This window comes from Scardinius erythrophthalmus, assembly GCF_964197995.2.
Source record: "Scardinius erythrophthalmus genome assembly, chromosome: 4".
Classification (NCBI taxonomy): domain Eukaryota; kingdom Metazoa; phylum Chordata; class Actinopteri; order Cypriniformes; family Leuciscidae; genus Scardinius; species Scardinius erythrophthalmus.
Genome location: NC_138224.1, coordinates 19,097,876 through 19,123,190, shown reverse-complemented (window position 1 = coordinate 19,123,190; position 25,315 = coordinate 19,097,876). Strand labels below are relative to the sequence as shown.

The 25,315-nt window shown below is 42.8% G+C and overlaps 1 protein-coding gene across 1 annotated transcript; it reads right to left on the bottom strand.

The window, feature by feature from the left end:
* Positions 1-1,737: 1,737 nt before the first annotated feature.
* LOC308689258 (peroxisomal succinyl-coenzyme A thioesterase-like) lies at positions 1,738-23,248 on the bottom strand (the record flags this gene model as incomplete). The annotated part of the gene is made up of 11 exons (XM_081362913.1): positions 1,738-1,889; positions 2,027-2,168; positions 2,520-2,600; positions 2,714-2,807; positions 3,710-3,792; positions 7,932-8,051; positions 16,221-16,384; positions 16,579-16,768; positions 16,895-16,995; positions 20,948-21,150; positions 23,202-23,248. 11 exons carry the CDS (start codon positions 23,246-23,248, stop codon positions 1,738-1,740), a joined length of 1,377 nt encoding a protein of 458 aa, XP_081219039.1.
* Between the last annotated feature and the right edge of the window lie 2,067 nt (positions 23,249-25,315).

Here is a 25,315-nt window from a genome sequence, read left to right as displayed (position 1 = left end):
GGAAGGGGTGCAGCCCTTGTCCAGCAGCTATTGAAAGAAAGACAGTACCAGTGCAATGTCACAGGACATTGGGTCTTCCCTCCGGGCTGCGCTCCAGCCGTTGAAAACAGACCACTTAAGGGCGTAGAGGCATCTAGTGGATGGGGCTATAGCCTCAGAAATAGTGTTTAGGACCCTTGCAGAGAGGTCCATAGGCTTCTGTTGAGACTCTGGTTGGGGTTCCAGATCATTAATTTCGCTTGGGAAAGAAAGTCCTTCCTCAGGCATCCGTGACACCAAGTGTGGGATGGAACACAGGGTTTCAGCCAGTACTGTGGGGGGGTAAAACCCCAACCTTGAAAGACACCACGAGCTGTTGGATCCTCAGAGATCACTCTGGCGTGAGCATGGCCTGCATTTGGGCTGAATCGAGAACTGCTCCCAGGAACGAGATTCGTTGGCTGGAAGATAGTGAGCTCTTGGCATCGTTGATCCTGAGTCCCAGGCATTCCAAATGGCTGAGGAGTAAGGATCTATGAGTGTCTAGCTTGGCCTCAGACTGAGCTAATACGAGCCAGTTGTCGTCGTAATTCAGAATGCTCACTCCCTTCTGTCTCAGGAGGAAGAGGGCCATATCCATGCACTTTGTAAAAGTGCGCAGAGCCAGTCCGAATGGAAGGACTGTATACTGGTAAGTCTCGCCTGCGAACGCGAATCTCAAGAACAGTCTGTGATGGGAGGCTATCTGGATATGAAAGTAGGCATATTTCAGATCCACTGAGAAAAAACCAATCCCCCGGGCACACTTGCAAGAGCATTTGTTTCAATTTAACATCTTGAATGGCCGCTTCATAAGGGTGCGGTTCAGATGTCTGAGATCGAGGATGGGTCTGAGGCCGCCATCTTTCTTTGGCACGAGGAAGTAGCGGCTGGATGCACAACGTTTCTGAAATGGCATGGATCAGATTTACTCCTGACTCGCTGTGAGCTGGAAGAACAACTTCTACAGACACTTTCGCCAGTTAATTCATCACTTCGGAGCGGAGGACATGAGCCACATTGTTCCTTACCGATGTTGAGACCGTTCCAAGATGGCAGATGCATTGACGTGTCTGGAGTAGTAGAATGTGGCATCTACGTATACATATTGTTACCAACATAAACATTGTTTTATGAACTTGGTCAATACACAGCAAATGCAATGCTATGCAAACTAATTGTATTTTTGAAAGCCTATATATTTTTGTGTAGCCTATATATGATAATATGTATATATATATCTAAATTGCAGGGGCCCTTAGAATCTTCAATACCTTTCACTCTGCTAGTGACGGTCCTGAACTCGCTACACGACTGTAAAGTGATGTGGCTGGCTAAATGTTGTTTATTAGTTTAATAATCTATTATATTTATTATTTGTATTATTAACAATTAATACATTTTATTATTAATAATGTTTATCGATTAGTTTTGAAGCCCTAAATACATTCAATCTTTTGTTAAATGGACACTGTAGCTTAAACACTTGGTGATGTATTGTGCGTATCTGCTTGCTGCTGATTGTTCATCTTGGTCAGTACATGGAAGAAAGTGTACATAAACAAAAGCATAAAATCTTTAAAGAAAAGCATCTCTCCACAAACTCATTTGAAAATTAAATAAAATTCAAAACCATTTCTCCTTAAGCTGGCCATCATAAGAATATATATCATCATGATTTAAAACTGTTAGATGTAAAGGGGTTAACTCAAAATGAATTTACTCAGCTGATATGACACAGCTAGATGTTTTTCTATAATGCAGTGTTTTATTGAAGTAGAGGTGCTCCCGCAGAAATGCCAATATCTTATTCCATGCATCCTCTTGTGCATACGCATGTGATTGGGTTTGTCCACCCCATAGAACGACAACTGCAGCAACAACACCATGTAAAACAGATGTAAAACACACACACACAATCACAAATAAAATCTAGAATTGGCATTAAGCCAATAAAAAAAAATCAAATATGAAATTAGACAATTGATTATGCATGCATACGGTATACCTTTCTGTTTTGTCAACTGTAGGTTGAAATTAGTTGCACGAAAGTGAGGTGAGCACGGTGGTTCAATTAGATGACCAGACCCGGGATAAGTCAGGACTTCCAACAAGTGCCGATTTCCTGCTTTCTCTATCATCATCTCAATCTGGGTTTAAAAGGTAAATATCAGGGATCCAAATCATGTGAGACAATTTGAATTAAAGCTTTTTAATAAATGAATAGTTAGTACATTTTTCATTTACCATTACATAAAGGGTACAAAAGGGGTTTGAAATGCCTTTTATTTTTTACTCTTTCCCTGCCAGCATTTTTTTAAGTTGCCAGCCAGTGCCAGCATTTTTTATCATTTTCAAAAACAACATTTCCGTTGTTTTAACCTTCAAAAAACTTTTTCGCATATTATCCAAATTTAAGCCATTTGAAAACAGTTTCAAAAAGTTACTACAACAGTTTCAGACAGTTAGTATCTTAACAGTAGACAGGAAATGTAACTCACATCTTCAGCAGATTCAACTGCAGGAAAAGCCTGATCATCACCAGCAGTCACCAACAGAAGTGGACACTTTATTCTCCCAACCTGTGTGCATTTAAATAAAAACAGACAATTGACATCACAAGAAAAAGAAAAAGAAAAGAAAAACAGACTATATATCAACATATCCATAATATGAACATACGGTGTATACTCACATCTACTTTTACTGGTGGGTCTGGGGGAGTCGTTAAGATAACATCTCTGTGAATTACCTGGTTTTCCTCATTCACACGTAGTTTATCTACATTCCTGTAATAATTTTTTTAGTGCTTATCATTAGTAAAATATTTACATTGAACAAATTTACTCAATATTACTGCTGTTTAAAAATTGAGCAAATTATTAAAATTATTTCAGTTCACATTGTATTACATACTGTCTATGTATGTATGTATCACATACTGTGGCCCCATAATACATCTGAACACTTAAGTCAAACCTAATTTTTTTAAATTAACCTAATATGGCATTTATTTGAATGAAAAAGTGTTTTACAAAAATATTTTTTATAAATGGACATTGGTACTATGCTCAAAATGTACATACAAAAACTTTCTGGTTGCCAAAGGTTAAAATACACATCTTATATAACCATATTACATTTATTTACGCATATTATCTTGTGCTCAAAGAGCAGGGAGCAATGAAAACTGTGAATGGAGACTCTCGACCGGAATTTTACCAACCTCTCTGTACGTGCCCACACATACACGCACGCATGCATGCACGCACACGCAGTCACGCACGCACACACTAAGTGTGGGTCCCACTTAGTGATATATGTGCAGAGGCTACCTGGTCATCCCCATCCACTTTAACTAGTTTCTACAGAATTTCTTAAGCGTCATATACAGTTCTTGTTCCTGCAGTTGTCCCAAGTATAGTTTTCTTTCCTGATGGACGTGTATCTTTCACTCTTTCCTATGCTGGTATGTGGTCATCCAAAAGCCTCACTGACAGTCAGGAGACATAAAGTAAAATGCCAGTTATGAATGTAACTGTGGTTCTATGAAAGCCAATGACAGAGATGCAGTACTTGTCAAGTTCTTACACTTTTAAGTGTGAATTAAGTGCTCAAAGTTTGGGCCCACACTGAATAACAAAAATTGCAAAACACTTTATAACACCATAACATATATTCTGTGTCTCACTTTTTAATCTCCTCAATGAGTTCAAAGAGGTTTTTGTCAAAAGGAATCAGGTGACTTCCATTAATACACACAGAGCACTGGGGCTAAAAGACAATAAATAGAGACTGATCAACATACCAATGTAATTCAAGAAAAATATATCTGCATTAAAAATGTAGATTCATGTGTGTGGGTCACCAACCGTTCTCCTGCAGAGCTACTGTCCTACAGTGTTCAGATTTATCCCCAATCAAACACAACTTAACCAGCTAATCACGGTGTTCAGGGTTACTTGAAAATTACAGGCAGATGTGTCCGAGCATGGTTGAAACTGATGTCTGCAGGACAGTTGTTCTCCAGGAGCAAGGTTGGAGACCACTTGTGTAGGCCAAGCAAACAGAGGTGGGTAGTAACGAAGTACATTTACTTCGTTACATTTACTTGAGTAGTTTTTTGGAAAAATTGTACTTTTAAGAGTAGATTTGAATGTGGGTACTTATTACTTTTACTCGAGTACATTTCTAATGAAAAAACGGTACTTTTACTTCGTTACGTTGGGCGACGTTCCTCTCGTTACTTTATTTTAATGCAATATGTGTTGTTAAATGCGTAAGTGCGATGTATCTTTTTTCTGGGCTTGAGCGATGCTCAATTCACAAATGAATCACTCTTTTGAGTCGATTCTGTTCAAAGACTTCATCAAACAAGTTGGCAGATCTGTCTAAATCGGTTCGCGAATCAGTTTGAATGAACTGTTCAGTTCCTGCACGCACTGATCGTCTGAAGCGATTTCAATTCACACTGGACTCGGAGTCGTAACAGGAAGATTTAAGGACATCAAGAGCGTTGAATGAAGTGGCCGTGGACCTCTACAGTACAGTCAAGTGAGAGCAAATCTGCAAATGCATCATATATTTGCCAGCGATGAAGATCTTTATTAGTTGAACATCTTCGCAAGCTGTCTGTGAATGAATGATTCCACAGCACAGGACGATATATTCGATTTCATTTCACTCAGGTAATACATTTTACAACCAAACAGATTATTACGCCATGATAGCACTTCTAGAAAGTATGACATTACCCGTTTTTTGGACATATACATTAATTTATACATTAAATAATCTACCATTGCCCACAGTTTATGAACACCCGCCATCCCGCGGTAGTTGTGTGTATTGTTGCGCAGTGGCGTGCTGCGAACTCGACTTGAAAACGAATGCCTTTAATTGCCTGCCGTAGACACAGTTAACCAGTTTAAACATGCTTGCAGAAATATAGATTTGATTATATTTTAGAGAACCGACAGAAGAAGATTCGTCGATGTACTTTTTTTTTGTGTGTGTTCAGATGTTCAGTAGCAGTCATGAGCGCGAGCACGTGAAGAGTTTTAACTCTTTCTTCTCTGTGTCAATTGCATGCCTTTGAATGCAACACTCTGCAGATACACTTTATTTCGACATTGTCTAATAATCCAAATGTAGTTGTATAAGTTATATTACTATTATACAAACCAAAGGACAGGCAATGATTTTCTTTTTCAGGCTACAGATGGGAGAAAATGCTTTTTGTTGCAAAGAGAGCCAATCTACTTATGAAAATAATAGTCATTTAAAAAAAAAAAAATCGAAATAATATAATTTTATATAAATGACGACTTCAGATGCAAAAGCCTCTAAGTACCATCGGAAATTTTCTTCTAAAAGAGCATTTTTATCAAGCTTGTACGTTTATGTTCAGTTATTTCACTTAAATGGCAGTGAAAAGTACCTATTAATTGTTATTAAAGTGAAATTACTGAACTTAAATATACAAGCTTGATAAAAATGCTTGTTTTAGAAGAAAGTTTCAGATGGCACTCAGAGGCTTTTGCATCTGAAGTCTTCATATATATACATATATATATATATATATATATATATATATATATATATATATATATATATACAGGGTGCGATTTGTGAAAAAAACAGAGGGGGGGATGTTTTGAAACATTTTTATTCATAAAAATAAATCATGAGAACATATGACTTCATTCACTGCATTTGCTGCTCTGGACCCTTTTCATTGTTCCCAGCTAGCTAACAAGAGTTTTCGTGCTGAAAAATTACATACTATTACAAATATTTGTACTTGGTGACATTCTGAAAAGCCGTACATGGATCAAAGCTAATGGACAGGATCAGATAAATCAGAGTTTAGATTCTCTGCCCGAGCCCGAATTTGACCCGACCCGGGCCGGGCCCTTGATCCAGCACTTGTGTTACAAAATGCAACACGTCACGTGTCGTGCTCAGCGTCTCGCACGCATCACACCGGCCCGGGATAATAATCTTTAAAAATATTTATTTTGTTTAAAAAATATTCTATATTCTAAAACCTTGTTGAATTAAATTAGAGTTTTAGCCTACTAGGGCTACTCCTCCTAGGCCATCCAAAGTTCATTCTTGTTCATTTTCTGTGTTCATCATTTTTCACGTTTTATTTTTATTTTATTTTATTTATTTTTTACGTTTCTTCTTTCAGATCCATTTGCGATCCATTTCATTCTGAATAAACAAACAAGGCAGTTTACATGATTTGTCCTTGTTGCATTATTCATTATGATAATAATTAATAAATGCACGCACAATATCCTGAACTTGATAAATGTTGCAGATATGTTTTACTATGCACAAACAAATGCCTTTCAACTTATGTGTGCACAATTCAGAACCAGTAAATGAATGTGCAGCAATTTGTACAAATAGAGTGTCTGTATAGGCCTACTATATGTGTTGTAGCCTAGCCATTAAATAAGCTCATTTAGTTTCATATTTGTTAAAATATTATTGTTATTTTTTTCCATCTATGTTGATTTATGAAAAGTGAACAGCAGCATGAATCGGGAGACTTGGAGTGGGTTAGACATGATTTTGACCATTTCATTAAGTTTTGTTTTGTAGAAAGCCTTTCTTTAAAGTGAATTTCGTTTTGTATAAATTGTATCTTAATTTTAATACATTTTTCATCAACGAATTGCGTGTATTTAATAAATAAGAAGCAAATATAGCAGACATAGGCTATAGCCTAATCAGAGGCGCCGCCGCGGTTACTTGCACTGCACGATAACTTGAGCGGATCTTATCATAAATTAACCGAAACTAAGTGTATGCCTCAAAGAAAATATTAAGAAATATATCTAAAGAACGCTTGAAATGTCTTTAAATTAAACAATTCAAAACGAAAAGAAATAGGCAACACTCTGATGTAATCCATGCATTTCTCCATATATGCGCATTCACTACGGAGATGGCGATCGTCAACTTCATCTTTGCTTCATCTCAACTTCCCTGGCGCCACCCCTGGGTTTAAATCGGGATCGGGCTCATAACATACAGTTAATGTGTCGGGCCGGGCCGACAAAGTCAATTCGCCTCATTCGGGCTTCGCGTCTACCGCGCCGCGCGAAACGCATCGCGCCGCAGGACCTCTAGACGCGCGTAAACGCGTCTTTACATTGACTTAACATTGAAATCACTCGCGCCAGACACTCAAGAGTGAGTGAGTAATCAAAAAACCTTTGCTTAGCCTCAATTGAGTAAAACACCGTATGTGCAACTTCAGCACTAACTCTGCTTGTCATCATATAAACAGATAATCAGATTGTGATGTTTATTCCCGCTTCAGTAATATGCTGCATATGCAGCGTAAAAAAAGACCTGCAACCGTCTCGCAAGTGTTGATAGGCTATTACTCGTGAGGTGTAACCAATCATATAGCGCCGTGGGCGGGACATTGAGCAAGTCTGCAGAGTGGTGGTTACGTAGCGCATTTTAAAATAAAAAGGATTTTAATCAAACCACGGATCCGTGATAAGTTTTGTGATCCGCCTCGCCACTAGTATAGTAGCAATGATCACTTTGAGGGGGGGATAAATTTATCCCCACCGGGGATAAAAATAATTAAGCAGAGGCAGGGATACATTGACCAGAAAGGGGGAAATCCTACGCATCCCCCCCGGCAAATCGCACCCAGTATATATATATATATATATATATATATATATATATATATATATATATAATCCGAAGTAAGTTACTCGCTACTTGAGTAGTTTTTTCATTGGATACTTTTTTACTCTTACTCAAGTAACTATTAAGATTATTACTTTTACTTTTACTTTGAGTAAATATTTCTATAAGTACTTGTACTTTTACTTGAGTACAGTTTTTGGGTACTCTACCCACCTCTGCAAGCAAACCTTGATGACATTGGAGTAGGCCACAATACTGAGTGTGATTATACTTCCAAAAGACAGCCCAAGCACAGCCAGGTGATCCGACTGTACCACTGGATGATTCTTCAGGATCTGGTATCCTTTCTACAGGAAATATGTACACACAAATATAAACGCACACATCTGTAAAGATTAATCAGCCTTTCACCACACAACCCAACTTAGGTTTGCATATACTCAAATCCAATGGATTCTGATTTTTGGGTGAAGGTTGGAGGTTAGTTCCACCAATTAGAGAAAATGTTTATATATTAATATATTTTAACTTTCTGCCTTTGATAGGATAGTTCAGTGAGAGACAGGAAACAATTGGAGAGGAGAGAAGGGAATGGGGCAATAAGCCAGGACTTTAACTCGGGTCACCCCAGGTCAGAGCAATAGCCTTGTAGGCATAATCTCAGAGTGCTGCACACAAGGCTTTTTTTCCTGACTTTTTTTTTATTTAAATCGTTTTCCAGCATTTGTCCAGTGTGTGATCTCCATCCTTTCATGGATTGAAAGCCAGTCATGACAAACTTTACACAGAATTTGGAGTTGGCATAGAGTGAAATTTGGCAGTATAACAACTCCTTTATGGGAAAACAACTCTGTTATATCTGTCATGAGTTATTAACCAATAAAGCGGACAAGACAGGAGAAACAAACGGCATCCATCTTGTTTACTCTTTCAATTCTTGTCTTATACACATTACGTCAGAACAACACTTCGACAGTTCTGGCTTCCTTTACAAAATAGTAGTATAATTCACCCTTTTTTAAGAACATCAGATTTTAGTAACATAGTCATTTAACCACCTAGGCTTCTGAACATAACATTTGGGTCTAGTGGTATAAGTGTGTGTGTAGTGACTAGTGACTAGTGAGTGTTCTCAGCCAGAGTTGTTGGTGTGCCTGGAAATGCAGGGAGATGGGAAGCATTCTGTGTCTTTCCATCACTAAAAACATATGTACACACTCCCATTTTTTTGGCAACCGTGAGAGGATCAGTAAACTTTGTGTCCCCTAGGAACATGCAAGGGGTTCCGTACCCTCACTTTATGGCTATTTGTTCAGTGCCATAAAGGCCACAGTTCTTGGCTGACCTGAGAATGCATGGCTCCCACACCATAGTCATAAGCATGTGGAGACAATTGTGTATAGTGTTTCCCCTCCTGGAAACAAGGAGTGTAAGCACTCTGCTTAGCATCAATGTACTTTTTCATTTTGTGTTGCAGTCGCGTAACCCTTTGGCGAACATTCATGTCAGTTGGTGTGTGCACAGGAGCAGATGGCAAAATAGACAGATTTGTGCACATTTGCCAGCCATAGAGGAGCTGAAAGGGTGACGTACCAGTTGCAGCATGTGTGACACCTACAAGAACTCAGTTACTGCAGGTTTCCATGGCTGATGTAGCTGGATGGCTATTTGTGTTTGAGCACACGATTGAACGTCTCTACTGCACCATTAGCTGCAGGGAAGTAAAGAGAGGAACAATGATGACGAATATTCTTTCCTTCCAGAAAAGCAACAAACTGTAAACTGAACACCGTTATCAGTAACAATAATCAATGGTTTTCTATGGCGGCTGAAGACTCATGACAGAAATGAAACCACAGACTCCATTATGACAGTGTGAGTAAAGGAGATCTCAGGCCATTTGCTGTAATAATCAGTTAAAGTCATTGCAAACCTGCAGTCGGATGCAGCAGTGTCAAATGGCCCGACTATATCCACACCCAGCAGCACTGGCTGGAGAGGAGCAGGGTGTGACTTGACAGTTTTGTCATTGAGCTGACACATGTGGCAGGAACGAACAGCAGCATTAACCTGAGCATCCATCTCTGGCCACCAATAGAGATCACGAAGGCATTGCTTGGTTCTCACCTCGCCTGATGTCCTTAATGCGCTATGGAGACCAGCACAGATCCAAGAGCAGCAGGTGCAATCGGCCGTGAGCCTCGGAAGACAAAAATGTACTTAACCGACACTGTTTATAGTATACAGCAGCAAATCAACTTACAGTTCCTTAGGTGAAGAAGGTCAACCATTAGAAATATGTGTATGAAGTGTTAGTGCAGGGCAAGAAGCACATGTAGCATCAATATCAGCAGCAGACAGAGAATTTCAGGTGGTAGATACAAAAGCAAGAAACTCATAAACATCATCAACAGGAGCTGGAGCAACAGCATTATCTGAAGAAGAAGCACAAAAGGGCAAAAGTGACAGAAAATCAGTAGCAGCAATTTGAGAACCTGGCCGGTGTACCACATCATAATTAAATGATACATAAGACGTGTAGACCACCTTGCTACACAAAGTCCAGAACAGCTGACACCCTTAGTGGTAAGCAGGGTTGTCAGTGCCTGATTATCTAAACGTAGATTGAAACGCTGGCTCCGCAGATATGTATGCCACCTCTCAACGGCTGTTAGAAATGTATTTTCTTTGTCTCAGCTTCGTCCATAGAAAAGTCTGTCTAAGTGAAAAGGCCTTGCTTGCAAATTCCTTTTGTATGTATGTAAGGTAACATCTGTTTCATATTAGAAAGGACCCTCAGAGTGAGAGAAGGTCCCGTTCGTTTCCATGTGTGGTATAGAAAAGCCTTCGGACCACAAGGCTCAGAAGGAAAACTTTACCGGATATTTGACATTTATAGGATTGAAGGAAAACTTTACCGGATATTTGACATTTATAGGATTGTTATATAAGTATATCTGATATGATATGATGTCATGTATTCTCTCATTGGTTGAGATTGTGATACTCCCTATACATTTTCAGTAAATATTCTTTGTTCAGAATACTGGAAGCTAAGCTATTTTCTGAGCTTCCCAGGCTGGTCTCTTTTCTTTTGTTTAATTCATTCACTGCCTAAATAAAGGACGGAGAGAAAAAGGCACTTCGTGTTGGAATGAACTTTATTTCTAACAACGGCCTACATGCATACTAGCTCTTCCTTTTCCACCAGTGCATAATTGCACCAATGCATAAAGTTCACAGTTTGTTCAGGGCCATAAAGGTCACAGTTCTTGGCTGACTTGAAAATACATGGCTTCCACACCTTAGTCATAAGCATCTGTGGAGATAATTGTGTATAGTGTAGGGTCAAATAATTCCATAGCAGCTGTTTGCTAGCAATCAATTTACTCTGGTCAAACTTTGTTCAGTTTCTTTTTACCAGCTGAATCCATTTGTATGCATGCACACACTCGACCTACAACAGTGGCAAAATCAGGAATAAACTTACTGTACCACGACAAGTCCAAGTATGGAGCGCAATGTAGATCAGCATCAGATGACTGAAAGGTGCTTTGTCATGCATAGACATGTCATTTCCATGGATGATAATGTCGTCCAGGTAATTTTCAACCCCTGACAAGCCAGCCAGGATGATGGTCTTCATCTTCTGAAATGCTGCAGGCTCCTAAGCCAATCCGTTAGGAACAACAATATGGAACAGTCCGTTGTGAGTAGTAAAGGTAGCAGTACTTGGTAGTAAGCATTAGTCAGGTCGATGGTAGTGAAAACAGTAGAACTTTTTAGAGTAGTGAGTATTTCTTCCATGTGTGGCAATGGAAAAGAGACCACGATCACTTTATTGAACATCCTAATTTACCCTGCTTTTTCTGCATAAGATCAATTGGTGACACCCATGTAGAGGGGTTGATGCGTTTTACCACTACAGCTGCATTGCAAGCAATTTAATTTTCTCTGACACAGCACTATTAAAAGAGAGTGTCAGACAGCAACGTTTTTGACACACGGGTGTGATAGTTCATCCAGCTTTACGTGGTGTATACAAGTTTTTAGCATATCCAAAATCAGTTGTCTCACCAACAATGTACTGAAAGACTGGCACAGGAGAGGCAGGCACAGGTAAAGCATTAGGAGGCAGGACTTGATTGTTTTCAATCCTCATGAGTGGTGTTTCACTGACAAACACCCAACCACCGGAATTTGGGCTTTCGAATACGTCTGGTGCCTGGCTGTGGGTTGTGTCAGCACAACGTTTCTGAAATGGCATGCATAAGTACTGTAGGGCATAATAGATACGAAAGACCCAGTGTCAACCACTAAATCCACCACACAAGTCTGTGAGTCAGAAGTAGATATAGTCACTGTGCTTGTAATGCTGGGAGTAGGAGCTGAATATTCTGTGTACAGTACCTCGCGCATGTTTGATTGCGCTGATTGGCACAGTTTAGCGTAATCTTTTTACACTTTATACACAGCGAAAGCATGACTTCCTCTTCCCCACCTGAGCAGAAATAAGAGGTGCATGTGACGGTTTTCCCCTTGTTCTGTGTTTTACTGTGTGCTGCACTGCTTGTATGGGGGCGGGAATGGGATGGGATGCGGGAATGGGAACTTGTTGGGAATTTTAAATAGATTTAGCCAGATTGGCAGCAGGATCTTGGCTTGCTATCGTAACAGCTCTGTCCAGTCTAGGATCTGTTTCTAGTAAAAGCCTCTTACGTATTTGAGAGATAAGCACATTCTTGTCTTGTGAGGCGCCTGACAGCAATTACCAGCTACTATGTTAGCTTTTGGAACAAAGTAGATTTTCCATGCTTCCTCTGCATCCTTATGTCACGGGGTGACGAAAAGGCAGGCGGAACCTTTTTCTTGAGGGGGTGTTTCCCTGTCGGAGCATTTCCGGTGGGACACCGGGCCGGTTCCGGTGTTGACGTGATGGTCGATCGCGGGGTAATAAAGGAGAAACGAGTGTCAGCTGTGAGAGATGAGGGAGGCGATCAGCAATTGGGACGTGTGTCTTAATGGATATAAAAAGGCATTTTGGTGCGCGAAAAAGGGAAGAAGGGCACGGTGAGAGGGGAGGCGCAGCACGTGAGCGGCCGTGGCCGCGGTCGCGGCGGGAGGCCGCGGGAGAGAGAGGACGAGAGAGAGACAGATGAGAGAGACAGATGAGAGAGCCAGAGAGAACTTCGGCTGGATGGCGGGCGGAGGCCTTGGTGCACTGTGGGTCTGTTGAGTTGCCGTTTTGTTGTGGAAGTGAGCACGAGTGAAACCTTACAGTGTGTGGTGGAAATGTGAGTGTGGGAATTATTTCTGCTGTTCACTCGCAATCACAGCTGTCCATTCCTCTCTCTGTCTGAGTCCAGTGAAGAGCCTGCCAATGCTTGAAGAGCCTGCCAATGCTGTGAGTTACACGTGTCTATTCCTCTCTCTGTCTGAGTCCAGTGAAGAGCCTGCTAATGCTTGAAGAGCCTGCTAATGCTGTGAGTTACACGTGTCTATTCCTCCCTCTGTCTGAGTCCAGTGAAGAGCCTGCTAATGCTTGAAGAGCCTGCTAATGCTGTGAGTTACACGTGTCTATTCCTCTCTCTGTCTGAGTCCAGTGAAGAGCCTGCTAATGCTTGAAGAGCCGGCTAATGCTTGAAGAGCCTGCTAATGCTGGAAGAGCCTGCTAATGCTTGAAGAGCCTGCTAATGCTGTGCCGAGAAACGCGAAGAGAACGCTGAAGAGAATGCGGAAGCTGTGGATTATGTCCATTCCTCTCTCTGTCCGAAGGTGCTGAGAAACGCGAAGAGAATGCGGAAGCTGTGGATTATGTCCATTCCTCTCTCTGTCCGAAGGTGCTGAGAAATGCGAAGAGATACATGGAGAGATAACTTGAACTGAAGAGACTTTTAACATTGTTTTTATTATTTAATAAAGAGTATATTTATTTTGAATTCTGTGTCCGCCATTTCCTTCGTGTCCACGGCCGGCTCCTCAGGGGCGGCACGCAAGCGAAGGGGTGGGCGGCCCGCTGGCGCTCCACCCCGACCTGTGACATAAAATGGCGTAGTCGGCAGGATGCCGCCCTGAGTTGAGCAACCGTGGGCCGAAGGTATGGCGACCAGTTTTTTTTCTCTTTTTTTTTGTGTTTGTTTTTGCTTTGTCTCTCTTTTATTTTTTTCTGTCTCTTCTTTTTTTTTTTCTCTCTACGGCGTCCCTGGAGCGGACTGGTGGGGGAGGATGTCACGGGGTGACGAAAAGGCAGGCGGAACCTTTTTCTTGAGGGGGTGTTTCCCTGTCGGAGCATTTCCGGTGGGACACCGGGCCGGTTCCGGTGTTGACGTGATGGTCGATCGCGGGGTAATAAAGGAGAAACGAGTGTCAGCTGTGAGAGATGAGGGAGGCGATCAGCAATTGGGACGCGTGTCTTAATGGATATAAAAAGGCATTTTGGTGCGAGAAAAAGGGAAGAAGGGCACGGTGAGAGGGGAGGCGCAGCACGTGAGCGGCCGTGGCCGCGGTCGCGGCGGGAGGCCGCGGGAGAGAGAGGACGAGAGAGAGACAGATGAGAGAGACAGATGAGAGAGCCAGAGAGAACTTCGGCTGGATGGCGGGCGGAGGCCTTGGTGCACTGTGGGTCTGTTGAGTTGCCGTTTTGTTGTGGAAGTGAGCACGAGTGAAACCTTACAGTGTGTGGTGGAAATGTGAGTGTGGGAATTATTTCTGCTGTTCACTCGCAATCACAGCTGTCCATTCCTCTCTCTGTCTGAGTCCAGTGAAGAGCCTGCTAATGCTTGAAGAGCCTGCTAATGCTGTGAGTTACACGTGTCTATTCCTCTCTCTGTCTGAGTCCAGTGAAGAGCCTGCTAATGCTTGAAGAGCCTGCTAATGCTGTGAGTTACACGTGTCTATTCCTCCCTCTGTCTGAGTCCAGTGAAGAGCCTGCTAATGCTTGAAGAGCCTGCTAATGCTGTGAGTTACACGTGTCTATTCCTCTATCTGTCTGAGTCCAGTGAAGAGCCTGCTAATGCTTGAAGAGCCTGCTAATGCTGTGAGTTACACGTGTCTATTCCTCCCTCTGTCTGAGTCCAGTGAAGAGCCTGCTAATGCTTGAAGAGCCTGCTAATGCTGTGAGTTACACGTGTCTATTCCTCTCTCTGTCTGAGTCCAGTGAAGAGCCTGCTAATGCTTGAAGAGCCGGCTAATGCTTGAAGAGCCTGCTAATGCTGGAAGAGCCTGCTAATGCTTGAAGAGCCTGCTAATGCTGTGCCGAGAAACGCGAAGAGAACGCTGAAGAGAATGCGGAAGCTGTGGATTATGTCCATTCCTCTCTCTGTCCGAAGGTGCTGAGAAACGCGAAGAGAATGCGGAAGCTGTGGATTATGTCCATTCCTCTCTCTGTCCGAAGGTGCTGAGAAATGCGGAGATACATGGAGAGATAACTTGAACTGAAGAGACTTTTAACATTGTTTTTATTATTTAATAAAGAGTATATTTATTTTGAATTCTGTGTCCGCCATTTCCTTCGTGTCCACGGCCGGCTCCTCAGGGGCGGCACGCAAGCGAAGGGGTGGGCGGCCCGCTGGCGCTCCACCCCGACCTGTGACACTTATATGTTGTACCTGCACTCTCAGAAAAAAAGGTACAAAAGCTGTCAATGGGACATTACCCTTCAACAGGGTTCTAATACGTACCATTTAGGTACTAATATTTACATGTTTGGTACCAATATGTACACGTTTGGTACCAATATGTACCTTTGAGGGACTTGAATGCACTCTTTATGTACAAAGGTGTACCAAGGTACCGCCACAGTGACAGCTTTTGTACCTTTTTTTCTGAGAGTGTGTGATAGGTAATGAGTAGAAAATATTTTGTTCGGCCAGGCATCCCCTGTAGCTTCAATAATTTGTAGTTAATTTTATTTTTGATTATTTTTTTTAATTAAATTTTTGTAGGTAATTTTACGGCATAGCAGCCTCACCGGGGCAAGGTAAGAAAAAAACTTTGGAAAGGCATATTAGCAACAGCCATCTTCTTGACAAACAAAGTCACTATTTGTCTAGTCATCTAGTCACTATTTGGCCCTTGTAAAAATCACAGATCTTCTCACTTGCCCATCTTTCCTGCTTCCAACACATGAAATTCAAGAACTCCCTGTTGAAAAAACAGCTAAAACTAGCCTAAGCTGGTTGGCTGCTCTCAACTGGTTTAAGCTGGTCTCCCAGCCTGACCATCTAAAGAAGTGTCCAAAAAAACTTTTCTTCATCAGGGCTGACCATTCACTTGCTGCCTAAAAAATCCCACCCCTTAGGTGGCATTGTAATGATATAATCAGTGTTATTGACTTAACCTTTTGTGTACAATGTTGTGGCTAATCAGTGAGTACCTAATATTATCACATTTGCTTTGATGGCCAAGAATTTCTTTGAACTTCTCCCTCTGGAAGAATGCCAGATGGATGCCAGATCACATCAAATGTAATGCCAAGATTGATCCACATTAGGAGACTGTCAAAAGTTCTAAATTACCTCAAAGTAAGAAATATCAACATCTTGCAATCTCAATCCTTTTGGAGCAAAGTAATCAAGTGCCATGGATGCAAAGCCATGAGATGCAAGCAGGGCAGAGCGGTATTCGACCAAACCACCACCTGCTCCCCACAAGTCCAGCACTCCTGGGTACGGCCCAGGGCCTAGAAACACACAGCAAGTAATTTTTACATACAAGTAATTATCATGACTTCTTTAACAAAAGATCTATATTGACCCCTGGAAATACCAGAGAATATGAACCAATGCCAAATTGAACTTAAATAGTTATGAGTGATTAGAAATCTGTTATTTAATTTGTGTGTGTGTGTGTGTGTGTGTGTGTGTGTGTGTGTACCTGGAGGTAAGAATAGTGTTCCTTGTACTTCTTCCTCCCTGATATTTATCCTTTTCACACCTGGTGCTACATGCCAGCGCTCTATGACACTTGTCGCCAGGGGTGGTTTCTGGCTGAAGCCTTGAGATAGATGCCCACTGTATACTGAAATGTGAACTACCATCGGTGTAAGAACATCCCTCTTGCGTATTCTGGAGTAAAGAGTATGTAGTTAGGTAACAAAAGAGAGTGTCAAACCCCTCAAATAAAAAGGAAACCTGAATTTAAACTTGGTAATAAAAAGCACACACTATCATATTGTTCTAGTCTAATCTACCTTGAGTCCTTGTTGACTTCCTGGTACGGGTCTCATGCTCCACAGCAACCCCATTGGCTCTGTTCCTTCATAAGTGCCTCCCAAACTTTCATCTTTGGTCCCTAAGGTATATATAATAGGGCATATCCACATCATGTACTTAATGTCTTGATCATTGTTCGCTCAAGAAATATACTCTAGAATTCTATATCTGTAGAAATATGTGACAGCCCAAAGAGTTGGACTTCCATGCTGAATCATGTTTCCTTCCAAGGTATCCTCCTCATCTACCTACTGTAACTGTTTTCTAATGCACTATACAAATGAATGGAAATTCATTTTCATTCAATTCATGAATTCAATTCATGTTGCTGTGAAGGTACAGTAAGTTGAATTAATTTATTGCACAGTTTGGAAAACTGCTGGAAGATCCAGCTAAAACCAGCTTTCCATGCTAAGTTTCTAGCTACTTCAGCTGTTCGTCATTTATGACCATTGGCTGGTCCAATTAGTGGGTTGGTTGTCAACCTGATCAACCTGGTTGAGGCTGATGGTGAAGGTTGCTTAAATTATGTAGTTTGAAACATGACTCAAACACCTTAAGCCGGGAACAAACTACACGACTGTCAGGCCGATTATGAATGCAATTTGGTCATGATGACTGATCATGCCCAAACAGAGCAGGTCTGTTCCAGTTAGGTCCAGTTGGTGTTTACCGTCTGTCTTTAAATTTGTGTAGTGTGCAGTGTTTTAAGATTATAATCTTAATTTAAGAATCAGCCGTTGCCAGTCGTCCTCAAAGATTTTTCTAAACACGTTCAATATTTGCAATTGATGCTGGCAACTTCGGAGATGCATTTCCTGTCAAACATCTTGCATCCTTATTTATTTATTTTTGCAAAATAGTTTTTCTTGATTACACATCTTATTTTAATGTTTCTTTTATATGATTTCATAAGTTAACATAAAGGCAAGATAAAGGTTTTTAGGCTATTCATTTTGTTCTGCAAACAAAAAAGTGGAACTGCATTCTGAATAAATTCAGATTATGCAGTGATTTCTCTCATTTTAAAAATAATATTATCAAGTATTCTCTCATTTGGATCTGCCGTCTAATACAAGTTAAACAGAAAAAAAAAAAAAATTATAGCTTATTTATATAACTGTACGCGATAGTCTCACGAAGGGGTCAGCAACCTATTTGTCATTAGGGGTGCAACGGTACAGATAGCCCACGGTACGGTCCGTACCTCGGTTTTTGGGCCACGGTCTCGGTTCGGTTTCGGTACATGTTTTGTGCAGAAAGAGACCGCTATTTTATCCCAAAAATATGTTTTATTTTCTTATGAGCATAAACAGAATGTCACAGTAGGAAGAACATCAATGTATGGAATAAATTAACACTCTAGTCTGTACTGAACAACACTAAGTAATACAACCTCTTCAACTATCACTTATATGAAATACAAAATGTAAACAAACACACTTCAAAATATTCAAGTGGATCCCAATTCCAAACCTTGATAACTGGTATATGAAGTGATCAATGTGAAAGAAAAAGTGCACTTTTACCTTTAACAAACATAAATTAGCTTGTGCTTTGAATAAAAAAAAGCAGAGCAAAATATAATAAAAAAAATACTGCATTCAGGATACAAAGTGCAATGTTATTTACTCATCCACTATTGAGATGGCTTATGTATGGCAATGATGGCTTAATAACAAGTTATTCAGTCAAGAGCAGTAAGTGATTTTGGTAACACTTTACAATAAGGTTCATTAGTTACCTTTGTAAACATGAACTAAGAATGAACAGTAATTCTTCAGCATCAAAGGTTGTATTTGTTAACATAAGTTAATGCACCATGAACTAACATGAAAAAACAATATACAGCTGTATTTTTATTAACTAACATTAACAAAGATTAATAAATACTGTAACAAATATATAGCTCATAGTTTGTTCATGTTAGTTAATAAATTAACTAATGTTAACTAATGAACCTTATTGTAAAGTGTTACTATTATTTTTTTCTTTGTCCTTTGTTATTTGATTAACATTAAAACAAAGACTCTGGAGTGGACCCATAGACTGAGGTGGACTCTGAAGCAAACTCATAGGCTGGATCAGGCTCTGGAATAGACTCTTCAACTGAAGCACAGTGCACGGCCCAAACACACCAAATAGCCATCACCGTAACAGGGAGTATAGTAGACAGTGGGACCTCCTCAGGGACCCCCAGGTTTGACATTACTGCTGAGATGCCAGCTACTCGCACTGATGTCTGCGGTGTGTCCTTCCAGACTTGAAGCCCGTCTCAAGTGCCTAGGGAAAGCCTTAATGTCTTCATGTGCAGTCAGGGAACACAGATGTGACGTCCATGATGGCTGAAGACTCTAACGTGACGTTCATGATGGCTGAAGATTCTTGCAAAATGTCTGTGAAAGTTGAGGCTCTCGTATGCCGGCCATGTTGTGAAGAGACTCTTGAGTGGCAGCCACGATGGGAAGAGGCTCTGACACGGTGGCCATCTTGTTTGAAGACACAGGCGTAGCGGGCATCTTGTCTGAGGATTCTGGTGTGGCGGCCATGTTGTAAACTGGCTCTGGTGCAGGAACTACAGGACGGGAAGGTACATAAAGCTTGGGGCAAGCAACCATCAGAACTGGGCATGCTGGTGATCATGGTGGACCAAGCTCCTTGGCCACTGGAGCTTGGCCGAGGACTTGTAAGCGGCCTGGTACACTGAAGCAGAAAAGCGGTCCATCTTGTTGTGCAAAACTGGCTTCGGGGGAGTGAGCAGCCTGCCCTTGGAGGGGTTATGGTGCCCAGCGATAGAAGGCTCGATGGCGGGGGATCACCCATGCCGAGAGCCGCCATGTCCTTTACCTTGAGGCCAGCAAGACCGTGTTTTAAATCGAGCGGGTCGCTCCAGTTGTTCCTTATGTGCTTTGCGCACCCTGGGAGGATGGAGAAGAGAGTTGTTTCCTCAGGTAGGGAGAGGGTCCCAGCAGCTTCGTAAATGTCCCTTTCCTGGTCGGTGGTGCCCTGTGGAGCCGGCCACTCAAGTCCAGGAGGATGGACTGGGGTAAGACCGCAGGAGCGTTAGCCTGGGGAACACCAGAGGGCGGGATGGCCTCCTCGCCTTCTGAGACCCCGAGAAAGCCCACGCGGAAACGGCCGGTTCATCAACGAACGGGAGGTTTCCCGCAAAGATGTCATCTTCGGGGAATGCAGGATTGGGCTGGTCAAGTCCGGTTGAAGGACGTTGCGCCCCTGGAAGCCCTCGGTATCACATGATCGTCACCATGTCCCCCATCCGAGTCAGAAAGGCCGAACTCGACGCATTGTGTCGCGGCAACAGGAGTTTCTTCGGCAGCATAAGGCAATGGCTGCAATTCTCCGGGTTCTCCAAAATGTCTTCTGCATCCTTGAAGCCCAGCCAGACCACGCAGAACGGGTGAAGGTCTTTCACGGCAATCAGTGCACCCGTGATAGGCTGTCTACCGAAGAAGCGGCAGATTTGGAAAGCGACATACAGCGAAAAAACTGAGAGAAATCCGTGGATGGCCGCCGTTGAAAAGGGGAGCAGGTGAAAAAATTAGAAGAGCGTGGGCAGCTCAGGATGCAAACACAGTTAAATTTAGGTTTTGACATTTGTTTGTGTTATGTTATATTAATTGTGCATTAGTCTCTACTTATAATATGCTGGGAAGGTCAGTTGAGTAACAAGATAGCATCACATCTCAATTCTCACAAGGATGCATTTTGTGTCCCAGCATCCTTCCGAGTTTGTTATTTCAAGGTCGCCTGGCAGGACTGGTCTCCACGAGAACGCAAGTTTGTTCTTTATGTTCTTGGAATTGAGAAACAGCCAGTGTGAGAGATGCTCTGCTCTGTACACGTGTCATGAGAGGTTTCAGTAACTCAAAGTAATAGAGATTTGAGTTGTGTGTCATCTACACCTTTTCATTCTAACAGTAACAATAACTGTCATAATCATAGTATTCCAGTGAAAATGTTACCATTGTAACTTTTGTAAGTCATGCATTAGACATTAGACTACCACGCACCTGTAACTGTTCCGTGTTCATCACTGATGTAGTGTCCAAATGCCTCCCAGAAGTCCTTATCCTCTGTTTGAAGTAGAGAGTGAAGTGTCACCTTTTGACTTGGTGGTAAATTTGTTACAACAATCCGAAACTTCTCATCCACCAGCCCTCGACTGGGATGGACAGAGAGTAGTGGACATGTCCTCTTCTGAGTGCTCCCAGTCCTATACAGAGATTACAGGCGAGATTGAAACAGTCATGGTTACTATAAACTTTTTTTCACTTCCACCCAAAGAAACATCTGAAAATACCACAAATCTTAAAGTTCCTTCTGGTTTATCTTAATTTAGCTTGTGTTTGTAAGGAATATGGATGAGAATACTATTCAAATATAGAAATACTATTTGAATTCTTTATCTCAGGTTTAGGTGTCAGGCTGACAATACCTAATAAATTCAACCTTATTTAGTTTCCAACTGCATTAAGCAGTATTACTTGTTTGCTGAAGTTCAAGAGATAATTAAGCAAAAATATGAAAAATGATAAGAATATGCTTCCCACATCTCTACTTTATGTAATTTATCTTCTGCATGATTATGGTTCAATCTATTAACGGCAATTTGGTCACATGCCACTTCCAAATGTGTTTTGGGAGTAATCTGATCACAAAGCAATGTGGATGCCATTCGGATCAATTGGATGTAAATAGTGCCATATTGTCATGATTCCTGTCCTGTGTTTCCCTTGTCGTGTTCGGACTTTTGTTATTTCCTGTCCTCTGCCATGTTTTGTAGTCCTTTGTAGTTTTTCTTGTTTATTAGTCTCCCCAGGTGTTTCTGATTAACCACACCCCCTTGTTATCTTGTTTAGCTTGTTTGCCTGTGTATATATATCTCTGTGCTTTAGTTGTTGTTTGTCGGTCGTTGTACTGTTTCCTGTCCTGAGTTCCGTGTTCTGTTTGTTCTATTAAAGTATGCTTGCATATGGATTCTCTCTCCACTTCATTCCTGCCTCTTCGTAACAGAACGACCGACCAAAAAAAAATAAAAAATGAATCCAGCAGCTTTGGAGTGTCTCCAGCCAAGAAGGCGGCCACGCCTTATTCTGATTCCAAGGATGGCGGCCTTCACACTTCCTGAGTCTCTTCGCGTCATGCCTGCAAAGCCTGAGTCTCTTCGCGTCATGCCTGCAAACACCTGAGTCTCTTCGCGTCATGCCTGCAAAGCCTGAGTCTCTTCGCGTCATGCCTGCAAAGCCTGAGTCTCTTCACGTCATGCCTGCAAAGCTTGAGTCTCTTCACGTCATGCCTGCCGAGCCTGGGTCTCTTCACGTCGGTCCCGCCGAGCCAGAGCTTCACGTCGGTCCTGACGAGCCAGAGCTTCACGTCACGTCTGCCGATCCAGAGACTGTTCACGTCGCGTCTGCCGATCCAGAGACTGTTCACGTCGCGTCTGCCGATCCAGAGACTGTTCACGTCACTTCTGCCGATCCAGAGACTGTTCACGTCACTTCTGCCGCCGATCCAGAGACTGTTCACGTCACTTCTGCCGATCCAGAGACTGTTCACGTCGCGTCTTCCGATCCAGAGACTGTTCACGTCGCGTCTGCCGATCCAGAGACTGTTCACGTCGCGTCTGCCGATCCAGAGACTGTTCACGTCGCGTCTGCCGATCCAGAGACTGTCCACGTCGCGTCTGCCGATCCAGAGACTGTTCACGTCACGCCCGACGAGCCAGTGTCTCCAGACAAGATGGCCGCCGCCGAGCCAGTGTCTCTGGACAAGATGGCCGCCGCCGCCGAGCCAGTGTCTCCGGACAAGATGGCCGCCACCGAGCCAGTGTCTCTGGACAAGATGGCCGCCGCCGAGCCAGTGTCTCTGGACAAGATGGCCGCCGCCGAGCCAGAGTCTGTGATGGTCCTGTCCAACTCAAAGCCCTCTTCGCCGCTGGTCCCGTCCAGCCCAGAGCTTCCTTCGCCGCTGGTCCCGTCCAGCCCAGAGCTTCCTTCGCCGCTGGTCCCATCCAGCCCAGAGCTTCCTTCGTCGCTGGTCCCGTCCAGCACAGAGACTTTTCCGCCGCTGGTTCTGCCCAGTCCTGAGCCTGTCTCCATCCCAGAACCTCAGCCCTCACCAGAGATGGCTGCCGACGTGCTTGTTCTTGAGCGGTGTCTGTTCTTGAGCCGGTGTCTGTTCCTGAGCCGGTGCCTGCTCCAGCCTATGACTCCGTAGCTGTCCCCAAGAAAATGTTGGGGGGGGCAGTAGGTCCCGCGATTGGACCATGGAGGCTGCGTCGCCATGGTTGCCTCTTCAGCCAGCTCCGCCATGGCCACCCGAAGGGTCGTCTCCACCCCGGCCGCCTGAAGGGTCGTCTCCGCCCCGGCCACCCGAAGGGTCGTCTCCGCCCCGGCCGCCTGAAGGGATGTCTCCGCCCCGGCCACCTGAAGGGTCGTCTCCGCCCCGGCCGCCTGAAGGGTCATCTCCGCCTGAGGGGTCATCTCCGCCCTGGCCGCCTGAAGGGTCGTCTCCGCCTGAAGGGTCTTCTCCGCCTGAAGGGTCTGCTCCGCCCTGGACGCCTGCACTGCCTGCTCCGCCCTGGTCGCCTGCACTGCCTGCTCCGCCCTGGTCGCCTGCTCCGCCCTGGCCTCCCGTACTACTGCAGTCTCCAGGCCCTCTTCCGCTCCACGGGCCTGGCCCTCCATCCCGCCCCCCGGGTCCACCTCCGCTCCACCACCCTCCTGAACTATTTCCTGAGGAGCGTCTGGAATCCGCTCCTTAAGTGGGGGGCTATGTCCTGTGTTTCTTGGTCGTGTGTGGACTTTTGTTATTTCCTGTCCTGTGCCATGTTTTATAGTCCTTTGTAGTTTTTCTTGTTTATTAGTCTCCCCAGGTGTTTCTGATTAACCACACCCCCTTTTATCTTGTTTAGCTTGTTTGCCTGTGTATATATACCTCTGTGCTACAGTTGTTGTTTGTCGTCGTTGTAGCTATTTCCTGTCATGAGTTCAGTGTTCTGTTTGTTCTATTAAAGTATGCTTGCATATGGATTCTCTCTCCGCTTCATTCCTGCCTCATCGCAACACATATACTCTGATCAAGGCCGCAATAATGCACGGGCTTACCTGGGCTGAAGCCCAGGGGCCTCCCAAGTTCAGGGGCCTCCCATGTTCAGGTTCATGATGAGCTGAAAAGGTCATATTGTTTTAACTTGTCAGATTTTGTAGCTAGTCGCTTGTGGACGTTGGTAGTGCTGTCGCTCTAATGTTATTGTTATGGTGCGTTCACACCAAACGCGAATAGAGCGTCTGGCGCGAGTGATTTCAATGTTAAGTCAATGCAAAGACGCGTTTACGCGTGTCTAGAGGTCCCGTGGCGCGAGGCAAAAGTCCGCTCAGTGCTGCTGGCAACGCTGTAACGTCTCTGCTTTGGGGTGTGTCTGTTGCGAGTGTGTTTAATCTAAGTTTTTTTCAACACACGGACAGTATAATCATCAGCGATGCACGCGATTATATTTAGAAATAGACCAGCTTTGTTTCCAAATGCACCAAGCAATGATCCTTTCAATTTTATCAACTTTTATAAACCCAGCCAATATAATCACAATGAACACATCCAAAATAAAATCTTTAACATGTAACAACTGCAAAGCGTCTAATTTGTAAACAAAATGATTTACACACTAAATCCAGCATAAACTCACTGAGACTGTCGACAGTTTCTTTTCCATGCATCATTTTATTATATCCATGTTTGTGGTTAGTTACAGTCAAATCATATAAAACAGTGAAATTGCCCTCGAACTCTTCTGTCTTGCCTGCACTGCACTCCAGAAGGTGATGGGAGCTGACCTCCACTGAAAGGCTTCTTTCCTATTGGTTGTCGCTCGCGAAAATCGCTTCTCATTTGCATAAAGTTGAAATTTAGTTGCAGTGTGTGGTTGTTAAATAAAGTGTCTTGTGTTTATGTGCTCAGTGATATGTTAATAACAATATTAAAATTGAAAACAATATTAAAAAACTCACTGTTGTAGGTCTCGAAAGAAACTAATGCATTCTGTGATGTAGATTACCTAGATATTACACTTTTTTAAAATAAGACTCTATAAATCGAGGGCATGGGGGGGGGCTACAAAACCTCTCAGCCCCGGGGCCTAACATTAGGTTAAGGCGGCTCTGACTCTGATCATAGGTGTTTTAGATATCAGACTCTGATCATTGTTAATTCTGTAGAATTTGAAACCTATAACAGAAATATTATACTGTTATATATATATATATATATATATATATATATATATATATATATATATATATATATAACAGTATAACAGAAACCTATACCTATGTCTCATAAATTTAATAGAATCACAATAAAGTTCGATAAAATGATTATGT